Raw genomic sequence first — 12697 nt, 5'->3', positions numbered from 1 at the left:
AGGCATTTTTCACGCATACAAAAAAGATAAAACACCCGGCACAGCCAGAAGAGGACTGGCCACCCCACATAGCCTGGTTCCTCTCTAGGTTTCTTCTTAGGTTTTGGCCTTTCTAGGGAGTTTTTCCTAGCCACCGTGCTTCTACATCTGCATTGCTTTTTGTTTGGGGTTTTAGGCTGGGTTTCTGTACAGCACTTTGAGATATCAGCTGATGTACGAAGGGCTATATAAATAATTTTGATTTGATAAGAAATATCTTGTTGCGTTTTGAAAACACAGATATAACATGCTTCTTATTGTCATTTCTGCTCAGCATCAGACTCATTTTGTGCTTCAGTTGCACTTCTTCACTCGGATGAGAATTCACAAACAGGGGTTCTATCAACAGACACTGATATGTAGTAACTTTTCTCTGGTACTTGTCTCGTTGTAGCCTAGTTTCCTCCTGTAAAATGCAAGAGTAACTTCAATCAAAACATCAGGACATGTAGCAGGCTACGTTCTTTCTATGATAGACACTGTTCCTAGGCCGTCTTTGAAAATAAGAATTTGTTCTTAACTGGCTTGCCTAGTTAAATGAAGGTAAAATAACACAAAATAAACATTTGAAATATAATGGCCGTGCATCGTTTTGCAAAAAATACGTTGCTTTGTCATTGTAATCTCATTTACTTGTGTGGCTGTTTGCCAAATAGCGTTGCACTTCTGTTGTCTGATGAAATGGAAGCTATAGGTCAGAGAAGCAGACAGTAAGTACTGGAGAGACTGTATTCAGAACAGTAGGTCAGAGAAGCAGACAGTAAGTACTGGAGAGACTGTATTCAGAACAGTAGGTCAGAGAAGCAGACAGCAGGTACTGGAGAGACTGTATTCAGAACAGTAGGTCAGAGAAGCAGACAGCAGGTACTGGAGAGACTGTATTCAGAACAGTAGGTCAGAGAAGCAGACAGCAGGTACTGGAGAGACTGTATTGAGAACAGTAGGTCAGAGAAGCAGACAGTAAGTACTGGAGAGACTGTATTCAGAACAGTAGGTCAGAGAAGCAGACAGTAAGTACTGGAGAGACTGTATTCAGAACAGTAGGTCAGAGAAGCAGACAGCAGGTACTGGAGAGACTGTATTCAGAACAGTAGGTCAGAGAAGCAGACAGCAGGTACTGGAGAGACTGTATTCAGAACAGTAGGTCAGAGAAGCAGACAGCAGGTACTGGAGAGACTGTATTCAGAACAGTAGGTCAGAGAAGCAGACAGTAAGTACTGGAGAGACTGTATTCAGAACAGTAGGTCAGAGAAGCAGACAGCAGGTACTGTAGAGGCTGTATTGAGAACAGTAGGTCAGAGAAGCAGACAGCAGGTACTGGAGAGGCTGTATTCAGAACAGTAGGTCAGAGAAGCAGACAGCAGGTACTGTAGAGGCTGTATTCAGAACAGTAGGTCAGAGAAGCAGACAGCAGGTACTGTAGAGGCTGTATTCAGAACAGTAGGTCAGAGAAGCAGACAGCAGGTACTGTAGAGACTGTATTCAGAACAGTAGGTCAGAGAAGCAGACAGCAGGTACTGTAGAGACTGTATTCAGAACAGTAGGTCAGAGAAGCAGACAGCAGGTACTGGAGAGGCTGTATTCAGAACAGTAGGTCAGAGAAGCAGACAGCAGGTACTGGAGAGGCTGTATTCAGAACAGTAGGTCAGAGAAGCAGACAGCAGGTACTGGAGAGACTGTATTCAGAACAGTAGGTCAGAGAAGCAGACAGCAGGTACTGGAGAGACTGTATTCAGAACAGTAGGTCAGAGAAGCAGACAGCAGGTACTGGAGAGACTGTATTCAGAACAGTAGGTCAGAGAAGCAGACAGCAGGTACTGGAGAGGCTGTATTCCGAACAGTAGGTCAGAGAAGCAGACAGCAGGTACTGTAGAGGCTGTATTCAGAACAGTAGGTCAGAGAAGCAGACAGCAGGTACTGTAGAGACTGTATTCAGAACAGTAGGTCAGAGAAGCAGACAGTAAGTACTGGAGAGGCTGTATTCAGAACAGTAGGTCAGAGAAGCAGACAGCAGGTACTGGAGAGGCTGTATTCAGAACAGTAGGTCAGAGAAGCAGACAGCAGGTACTGGAGAGACTGTATTCAGAACAGTAGGTCAGAGAAGCAGACAGACAGTAAGTACTGTAGAGGCTGTATTCAGAACAGTAGGTCAGAGAAGCAGACAGCAGGTACTGGAGAGACTGTATTCAGAACAGTAGGTCAGAGAAGCAGAAAGCAGGTACTGGAGAGACTTTATTCAGAACAGTAGGTCAGAGAAGCAGACAGCAGGTACTGGAGAGGCTGTATTCAGAACAGTAGGTCAGAGAAGCAGACAGCAGGTACTGTAGAGGCTGTATTCAGAACAGTAGGTCAGAGAAGCAGACCGCAGGTACTGTAGAGACTGTATTCAGAACAGTAGGTCAGAGAAGCAGACAGCAGGTACTGTAGAGACTGTATTCAGAACAGTAGGTCAGAGAAGCAGACAGCAGGTACTGGAGAGGCTGTATTCAGAACAGTAGGTCAGAGATGCAGACAGCAGGTACTGGAGAGGCTGTATTCAGAACAGTAGGTCAGAGAAGCAGACAGTAAGTACTGGAGAGGCTGTATTCCGAACAGTAGGTCAGAGAAGCAGACAGCAGGTACTGTAGAGGCTGTATTCAGAACAGTAGGTCAGAGAAGCAGACAGCAGGTACTGTAGAGACTGTATTCAGAACAGTAGGTCAGAGAAGCAGACAGTAAGTACTGGAGAGGCTGTATTCAAAACAGTAGGTCAGAGAAGCAGACAGCAGGTACTGGAGAGGCTGTATTCAGAACAGTAGGTCAGAGAAGCAGACAGCAGGTACTGGAGAGACTGTATTCAGAACAGTAGGTCAGAGAAGCAGACAGACAGTAAGTACTGTAGAGGCTGTATTCAGAACAGTAGGTCAGAGAAGCAGACAGCAGGTACTGGAGAGACTGTATTCAGAACAGTAGGTCAGAGAAGCAGACAGCAGGTACTGGAGAGACTGTATTCAGAACAGTAGGTCAGAGAAGCAGACAGCAGGTACGGGAGAGACTGTATTCAGAACAGTAGGTCAGAGAAGCAGACAGCAGGTACTGTAGAGACTGTATTCAGAACAGTAGGTCAGAGAAGCAGACAGACAGCAGGTACTGTAGAGACTGTATTCAGAACAGTAGGTCAGAGAAGCAGACAGCAGGTACTGTAGAGGCTGTATTCAGAACAGTAGGTCAGAGAAGCAGACAGCAGGTACTGTAGAGGCTGTATTCAGAACAGTAGGTCAGAGAAGCAGACAGCAGGTACTGTAGAGGCTGTATTGAGAACAGTAGGTCAGAGAAGCAGACAGCAGGTACTGGAGAGGCTGTATTCAGAACAGTAGGTCAGAGAAGCAGACAGCAGGTACTGGAGAGACTGTATTCAGAACAGTAGGTCAGAGATGCAGACAGCAGGTACTGGAGAGACTGTATTCAGAACAGTAGGTCAGAGAAGCAGACAGCAGGTACTGGAGAGGCTGTATTCAGAACAGTAGGTCAGAGAAGCAGACAGCAGGTACTGTAGAGGCTGTATTCAGAACAGTAGGTCAGAGAAGCAGACAGCAGGTACTGGAGAGGCTGTATTCAGAACAGTAGGTCAGAGAAGCAGACAGCAGGTACTGTAGAGACTGTATTCAGAACAGTAGGTCAGAGAAGCAGACAGCAGGTACTGGAGAGACTGTATTCAGAACAGTAGGTCAGAGAAGCAGACAGCAGGTACTGTAGAGACTGTATTCAGAACAGTAGGTCAGAGAAGCAGACAGCAGGTACTGGAGAGGCTGTATTCAGAACAGTAGGTCAGAGAAGCAGACAGCAGGTACTGTAGAGACTGTATTCAGAACAGTAGGTCAGAGAAGCAGACAGCAGGTACTGTAGAGACTGTATTCAGAACAGTAGGTCAGAGAAGCAGACAGCAGGTACTGTAGAGACTGTATTCAGAACAGTAGGTCAGAGAAGCAGACAGCAGGTACTGGAGCACATGTTTCTGGAATTACATGCCCAAGCCAAGGTCATCTGCCGAATGTGTTTACTTTATGCCTTTTTATGGCAGCACGTGTGTGAATGTGAATGTGTGAGAGAGGTAGGTCAGAGAAGTGTCCTCTAATGCCAAGAGACTCCTCACACACGGCACGTTATCCCCGCTGCAGTGTCTCCCATTCCTTACCAACACTCAGGCAACTGGGCTGCTGTGAGAGTCATGCCAACTGGGGTGCTGTCATGCATAGCTCATGGCTAGATCCAAGATGGCACCCAGTTTCTCCCTGCAGTGACCTGCTTCTCTCACACCTCTGCAGAGGCAGTTGCCCTGACAACATCAACGACAGCCTGCTATTGGTTGAAACCCTCTGCAAACGGACAGCCTTGGTGATTATGTAATGCAGAGACAGCTTGTCTGTGTTATTGTGAGGAGGACAATGTTTATGTAATTGGTGCCAGGGAAGGCATGTCCAAGGAATTGATTAGGGTACCCAATAATGCAGTAGCACTATAATGCCCAATAATGCAGTAGCACTATAATGCCCAATAATGCAGTAGCACTATAATGCCCAATAATGCAGTAGCACTATAATGCCCAATAATGCAGTAGCACTATAATGCCCAATAATGCAGTAGCACTATAATGCCCAATAATGCAGTAGCACTATAATGCCCAATAATGCAGTAGCACTATAATGCCCAATAATGCAGTAGCACTATAATGCCCAATAATGCAGTAGCACTATAATGCCCAATAATGCAGTAGCACTATAATGCCCAATAATGCAGTAGCACTATAATGCCCAATAATGCAGTAGCACTATAATGCCCAATAATGCAGTAGCACTATAATGCCCAATAATGCAGTAGCACTATAATGCCCAATAATGCAGTAGCACTATAATGCCCAATAATGCAGTAGCACTATAATGCCCAATAATGCAGTAGCACTATAATGCCCAATAATGCAGTAGCACTATAATGCCCAATAATGCAGTTTTTTATTATTATTATTATTATTATTATTATTATTTAACCAGGCAAGTCAGTTAAGAACACATTATTATTTACAATGACGGCACAGTGGGACAGTGGGTTAACTGCCTGTTCAGGGGCAGAACGACAGATTTGTACCTTGTCAGCTTGGGGATTTGAACTTGTTACTAGTCCAACGCTCTAACCACTAGGCTACCCTGCCGCCCCACGTTGAAGATATCCTGTATCCAATTCCCAATATCATCATATGAATCACTTTATTACAGTGTCGTGTAATGTTATTTAACATGACTAAAGTTAATCAGTGGAATCAGAGTCGTGAGGCCTAAAGGTTCTATCGCATAACGTTCTGGTGCCCCCTACATTCAAACAATTGGTCTTTAGACTGTTGAAAGGAAATACAACGTTCCATCATTAGACTTGGCGACAGGCTCCGATGAAGATGCTGCTACTTCAAGTTCCAGTCATTTACAGTGTGGTAACGGCACCGTCAGCATCTCATTCATAGTGACATGAAAGCACCACTTACAGCATCACAGAGAGGGTGGAGCTGGCAGCACAGCATCACAGAGAGAGTGGAGCTGGCAGCACAGCATCACAGAGCGAGAGCAGCACAGCATCACAGAGAGAGTGGAGCTGGCAGCACAGCATCACAGAGAGAGTGGAGCTGGCAGCACAGCATCACAGAGAGAGTGGAGCTGGCAGCAGAGCATCACAGAGAGAGTGGAGCTGGCAGCAGAGCATCACAGAGCGAGTGGAGCTGGCAGCAGAGCATCACAGAGAGAGTGGAGCTGGCAGCACAGCATCACAGAGAAAGTGGAGCTGGCAGCAGAGCATCACAGAGAGAGTGGAGCTGGCAGCAGAGCATCACAGAGAGAGTGGAGCTGGCAGCACAGCATCACAGAGAAAGTGGAGCTGGCAGCACAGCATTACAGCCAATGACCTCAGTGGTTCTGCAGCAGAGAGAGAGAGAGAAGTGAGAGAGAGAGAGGGTGAGAGGGGGAGGGGGAGAGAAGCGGTAATGGTATGACACACTCCTAATCTATAACCGGAGACGCAGACGGGACAGGACTGGACCAAGAGTGTTCGGTGCAGCTCCCGGAGCGTCTGTCTCTGCGCAAGATGCTCAGCAGAACCGGGGAAAACCTATCGACCGATTAACTCCGTTAGTCCCTGTTAGGTTAAGGAAGAGAGTCAGAATGACTATCCCCAAAGATATTCCTGAAAAGTGGTTCCCCATCGTTCTTCCACTGCAACAGAAGAAACAACAAGGACCAGCTGCTAAAACCAAGAAGACGTGGACAGGTACTTCTGTTGCCACAGTCACGTCAGTCGTCTGTTTTATATGCAGTGTGTGCCTGTTTGTTCATTGGATGGGGAAATGTGCTGTAGCTTCCATCTATATGATTTATTGTGTTCTGTCTGATGACAGACAGGATCTCCTTGCTATGTGAATAAACCATTCTACATCAGTGTCAGTATTCAGTCCCTCTCATCTCATGATTTCTCACATCTCTGCAGTGTCCCCCATCTCCATATCTGCATCATTGTGTGTGTGTTTATGTGTCTGTGTGAAGCCTCATCCATATCTACCTGTCACTCCGTCACCAGTCCACTCCTCTGTCTAACCTTGTATGGATTTGGTTCACACTCGCACGCTTCACTGACTCTCAGTGCCTGTCATTTCACGCCTGACCAGTCACTGTCAGCCAACACTGGCACACACACACACACACACACGCACGCACGCACGCACGCACGCACGCACGCACGCACGCGCACGCACGCACGCACGCACACGCGCGCACGCACGCACGCACGCACACACACACACACACACACACACACACACACACACAGATGGAGCTTTTAACAACCTCATCTGTCATTGTAGAATGCTGGACTGAATACTCTGTCCCGTTGACAATGATTCAGTACCCTGTTCTTGAGAGACATAACTACTGCTGTGGACTGACAGTGTTAATTGTATGTTGCTCATTAGGCCCATAATGAATGATAGTTAATAGAAAAGAATGTCATGACATTCATGAGGCCCTCATTGTGTGACTAATGTCCCTGTCTGAGCAGCCCAGGGCGATGAGACAAGCCCGGGGCGGTGAGACAGCCCGGGGCGGTGAGACAAGCCCGGGGCGGTGAGACAGCCCGGGGCGGTGAGACAGCCCGGGGCGGTGAGACAAGCCCGGGGTGGTGAGACAGCCAGGGGCGGTGAGACAAGCCCGGGGCGGTGAGACAAGCCCGGGGCGGTGAAACAAGCCCGGGGCGGTGAGACAAGCCCGGGGCGGTGAGACAGCCCGGGGCGGTGAGACAAGCCCGGGGTGGTGAGACACTGTGTGTGTGTGTGTGTGTGTGTGTGTGTGTGTGTGTGTGTTTCTGCATGCATCCACCATCATTTGACCTTTAGTTAAACCAGTCTGTCTGTTACTGTGTCAGTTTCATTGTTTACCTTAAATTGACAGAAAAGAGACTACTCTCCCTCTCTCTCTCCCTCTCTCTCTCTCTTTCTACCTCTCCCTCTCTCTCTCTCTACCTCTCCCTCTCTCTCTCTCTCTCTCTCTCTCTCTCTACTTCTCCCTCTCTCTCTCTCTACCTCTCCCTCTCTCTCTCTCTCCCTCTCTCTCTCTCTCTCTACTTCTCCCTCTCTCTCTCTCTCCCTCTCTCTCTCCCTCTCTCTCTCTCTCTACTTCTCCCTCTCTCTCTCTCTACCTCTCCCTCTCTCTCTCTCTCTCTCTTTCTCTCTCTCTCTACCTCTCTCTCTACCTCTCTCTACCTCTACCTCTCTCTCTACCTCTCTCTACCTCTACCTCTCTCTACCTCTACCTCTCTCTACCTCTACCTCTCCCTCTCTCTCTCTCTACCTCTATACCTCTCCATCTCTCTCTCTCTCTCCCTCTCTCTCTCTCTCTCTCTCTCTCTCTCTCTCTCTCTCTTTCTCTCTCTCTCTACCTCTCTCTCTACCTCTACCTCTCTCTCTCTCGCTCTCTACCTCTCTCTCTACCTCTCTCTGTCTCTACCTCTCTCTACCTCTCTCTACCTCTCTCTCTCTCTCACTTTACCTCTCTCTCTCGCGCGCTCTCTACCTCTCTCTCTCTCTACCTCTCTCTCGCTCTCTACCTATCTCTCTACCTCTCTCTACCTCTCTCTCTACCTCTCTCTCTCTCTACCTCTCTCTCTACCTCTCTCTCTACCTCTCTCTCTCTCTCTCTACCTCTCTGTCTTTCTGTGAGTCCTCATTACGTACCCTTCCTGCTGTGCTTCAGTAGCATCTGGTTATACAGTATTTATCAATTACCTAGACTTCTGTACAGAGCATGTCAGTCACTGGATGTAGCGACAGTTCTTTCATTTATTGGCACATCTGGTTTTCTTGAGATTTACAAAGTGAACAATGGGACAGTATCAGACAGACCGTCCTCAGGGTTCAGTTAGGGAACATCTACAAGACCAGGCAGCAGAATACAACCCACTAGATAGAACATTGAATGTGTGTGTAGATAGAATAGTGTGTGTTGGTGTGTTGGTGTGTGTGTGTGTGTGTGTGTGTGTGTGTGTGTGTGTGTGTGTGTGTGTGTGTGTGTGTGTGTGTGTGTGTGTGTGTGTGTGTGTGTGTGTGTGTGTGTGTGTGTGTGTGTGTGTGTGTGTGTGTGTGTGTGTGAATGAATGTGTGTGTAGATAGAATAGTGCATGTGTTGGTGTGTGTGAATGTGTGTGTAGATAGAATAGTGCATGTGTGTTGGTGTGTGTGAATGTGTGTGTAGATAGAATAGTGCATGTGTGTTGGTGTGTGTGAGTGTGTGTGTAGATAGAATAGTGCATGTGTGTTGGTGTGTGTGAATGTGTGTGTAGATAGAATAGTGTGTGTGTGTGTTGGTGTGTGTGAATGTGTTTGTAGATAGAATAGTGCATGTGTGTTGGTGTGTGAATGTGTTTGTAGATAGAATAGTGCATGTGTGTTGGTGTGTGTGAATGTGTGTGTAGATAGAATAGTGCATGTGTGTTGGTGTGTGTGAATGTGTTTGTAGATAGAATAGTGCATGTGTGTTGGTGTGTGTGAATGTGTGTGTAGATAGAATAGTGTGTGTGTGTTGGTGTGTGTGAATGTGTGTGTAGATAGAATAGTGCATGTGTGTTGGTGTGTGTGAATGTGTGTGGCCACGGGGTGAGTCTAAGAACTGGTGCGTCAGGAATTTGTGGCTGGTGCCGTCATGTCTAGAGAAAGAGAGAGAAAGGGGAGAAGGGGACAAGAGGGAGAGAGTGAGAGAGAAGGAGAGAGAGCTCTGCTGTGGATCTGCCTCTCTCATGGTAACAGATCCATACATCATGCCTTCACTCACACACACATCCTCTCAACAGGATGATAGTAGCTTGTAGAATCCTCCAGGCCTTGCTGTTAGGATCTGTGATAAGTATAACCTAGTTCCTATGCTGTAGATGTCTCTGTGTCCCAGTAAAGAGGTTTAAAGGCTGGATAATGGGCTTCTGTATTGTCCTGCTGCCTAGCTCTGAGAGGCACTGTGGCTGGAGGATGGAGCGTCCTGCTGCGTAGCTCTGAGAGGCACTGTGGCTGGAGGCTGGAGCGTCCTGCTGCGTAGCTCTGAGAGGCACTGTGGCTGGAGGCTGGAGCGTCCTGCTGCGTAGCTCTGAGAGGCACTGTGGCTGGAGCGTCCTGCTGCGTAGCTCTGAGAGGCACTGTGGCTGGAGGCTGGAGCGTCCTGCTGCGTAGCTCTGAGAGGCACTGTGGCTGGAGGATGGAGCGTCCTGTTGCGTAGCTCTGAGAGGCACTGTGGCTGGAGGCTGGAGCGTCCTGCTGCGTAGCTCTGAGAGGCACTGTGGCTGGAGGCTGGAGCGTCCTGCTGTGTAGCTCTGAGAGGCACTGTGGCTGGAGCGTGCTGCTGCGTAGCTCTGAGAGGCACTGTGGCTGGAGGATGGAGCGTCCTGTTGCGTAGCTCTGAGAGGCACTGTGGCTGGAGGCTGGAGCGTCCTGCTGCGTAGCTCTGAGAGGCACTGTGGCTGGAGGCTGGAGCTTCCTGCTGCGTAGCTCTGAGAGGCACTGTGGCTGGAGGCTGGAGTGTCCTGCTGCGTAGCTCTGAGAGGCACTGTGGCTGGAGGCTGGAGCGTCCTGCTGCGTAGCTCTGAGAGGCACTGTGGCTGGAGGATGGGGCGTCCTGCTGCGTAGCTCTGAGAGGCACTGTGGCTGGAGGCTGGAGCTTCGTGCTGCGTAGCTCTGAGAGGCACTGTGGCTGGAGGCTGGAGCGTCCTGCTGCGTAGCTCTGAGAGGCACTGTGGCTGGAGGCTGGAGCGTCCTGCTGCGTAGCTCTGAGAGGCACTGTGGCTGGAGGCTGGAGCTTCCTGCTGCGTAGCTCTGAGAGGTACTGTGGCTGGAGGATGGAGCGTCCTTCTGCGTAGCTCTGAGAGGCACTGTGGCTGGAGCGTCCTGCTGCGTAGCTCTGAGAGGCACTGTGGCTGGAGGCTGGAGCGTCCTGCTGCGTAGCTCTGAGAGGCACTGTGGCTGGAGGCTGGAGCGTCCTGCTGCTTAGCTCTGAGAGGCACTGTGGCTGGAGGCTACCTGTCTGCCAGTGGGCATGGGGCTGTTATGTGACCAACCTACCTGTCTGCCAGCAGGCATGGGGCTGTTATGTGACCAACCTACCTGTCTTCCAGCAGGCTTGGGGCTGTTATGTGACCAACCTACCTGTCTGCCAGCAGGCATGGGGCTGTTATGTGACCAACCTACCTGTCTGCCAGCAGGCTTGAGGCTGTTATGTGACCAACTTACCTGCCTGCCAGCAGGCATGGGGCTGTTATGTGACCAACCTACCTGCCTGCCAGTGGGCATGGGGCTGTTATGTGTCCAACCTACCTGTCTGCCAGCAGGCATGGGGCTGTTATGTGTCCAACCTACCTGTCTTCCAGCAGGCATGGGGCTGTTATGTGGACCAGCCTGCCAGTGGGCATGGGGCTGTTATGTGTCCATCTACCTGCCTGCCAGCGGGCATGGGGCTGTTATGTATCCAACCTACCTGTCTGCCAGCGGGCATGGGGCTGTTATGTGGACCAGCCTGCCAGCGGGCATGGGGCTGTTATGTGACCAACCTACCTGTCTTCCAGCGGGCATGGGGCTGTTATGTGACCAACCTACCTGTCTGCCAGCGGGCATGGGGCTGTTATGTGTCCAACCTACCTGTCTGCCAGTGGGCATGGGGCTGTTATGTGTCCAACCTACCTGTCTGCCAGCAGGCATGGGGCTGTTATGTGTCCAACCTACCTGTCTTCCAGCAGGCATGGGGCTGTTATGTGGACCAGCCTGCCAGTGGGCATGGGGCTGTTATGTGTCCATCTACCTGCCTGCCAGCGGGCATGGGGCTGTTATGTGTCCAACCTACCTGTCTGCCAGCGGGCATGGGGCTGTTATGTGTCCAACCTACCTGTCTGCCAGCGGGCATGGGGCTGTTATGTGGACCAGCCTGCCAGCGGGCATGGGGCTGTTATGTGACCAACCTACCTGTCTGCCAGCGGGCATGGGGCTGTTATGTGACCAACCTACCTGTCTGCCAGTGGGCATGGGGCTGTTATGTGTCCAACCTACCTGCCTGCCAGCGGGCATGGGGCTGTTATGTGTCCAACCTACCTGTCTGCCAGCGGGCATGGGGCTGTTATGTGACCAACCTACCTGCCTGCCAGTGGGCATGGGGCTGTTATGTGACCAACCTACCTGCCTGCCAGTGGGCATGGGGCTGTTATGTGTCCAACCTACCTGCCTGCCAGCGGGCATGGGGCTGTTATGTGTCCAACCTACCTGTCTTCCAGCAGGCATGGGGCTGTTATGTGGACCAGCCTGCCAGTGGGCATGGGGCTGTTATGTGACCAACCTACCTGCCTGCCAGCGGGCATGGGGCTGTTATGTGTCCAACCTACCTGTCTGCCAGCGGGCATGGGGCTGTTATGTGTCCAACCTACCTGCCTGCCAGTGGGCATGGGGCTGTTATGTGTCCAACCTACCTGCCTGCCAGTGGGCATGGGGCTGTTATGTGACCAACCTACCTGTCTGCCAGCGGGCATGGGGCTGTTATGTGACCAACCTACCTGTCTGCCAGTGGGCATGGGGCTGTTATGTGTCCAACCTACCTGCCTGCCAGTGGGCTTGGGGCTGTTATGTGACCAACCTACCTGCCTGCCAGTGGGCATGGGGCTGTTATGTGTCCAACCTACCTGCCTGCCAGTGGCCATGGGGCTGTTATGTGACCAACCTGCCTGCCTGCCTGCCTGCCAGCGGGCATGGGGCTGTTATGTGACCAACCTACCCGCCTGCCAGCGGGCATGGGGCTGTTATGTGTCCAACCTACCTGTCTGCCAGCGGGCATGGGGCTGTTATGTGGACCAGCCTGCCAGCGGGCATGGGGCTGTTATGTGACCAACCTACCTGTCTGCCAGCGGGCATGGGGCTGTTATGTGACCAACCTACCTGTCTGCCAGTGGGCATGGGGCTGTTATGTGTCCAACCTACCTGCCTGCCAGCGGGCATGGGGCTGTTATGTGTCCAACCTACCTGTCTGCCAGCGGGCATGGGGCTGTTATGTGACCAACCTACCTGCCTGCCAGTGGGCATGGGGCTGTTATGTGACCAACCTACCTGCCTGCCAGTGGGCATGGGGCTGTT

At 50.6% G+C, this 12697-nt stretch overlaps 1 protein-coding gene across 2 annotated transcripts in view; it reads left to right on the top strand.

The window, feature by feature from the left end:
- The window catches only part of LOC110518702 (phospholipid-transporting ATPase ID-like), an 83873-nt gene that overhangs the window by 16055 nt on the left and 55121 nt on the right, over positions 1-12697 (top strand). The window contains exon 1 of one of the 2 annotated variants that reach the window (XM_036939282.1): positions 6017-6327. The exons of the other annotated variant lie outside the window; for it this stretch is intronic. Within the exon in view, the coding sequence (XP_036795177.1) occupies positions 6222-6327 (106 nt within the window). The 5' untranslated portion in view covers positions 6017-6221. Of the gene's footprint in view, positions 1-6016; positions 6328-12697 lie in introns of those variants that run through there. 2 annotated transcript variants of the gene reach the window in all.

Source organism: Oncorhynchus mykiss, chromosome 2 (assembly GCF_013265735.2).
Source record: "Oncorhynchus mykiss isolate Arlee chromosome 2, USDA_OmykA_1.1, whole genome shotgun sequence".
NCBI lineage: Eukaryota > Metazoa > Chordata > Actinopteri > Salmoniformes > Salmonidae > Oncorhynchus > Oncorhynchus mykiss.
The sequence above is the reverse complement of the archived record's forward strand: the minus strand, read 5'-3'. Positions and strand labels throughout refer to the sequence as shown.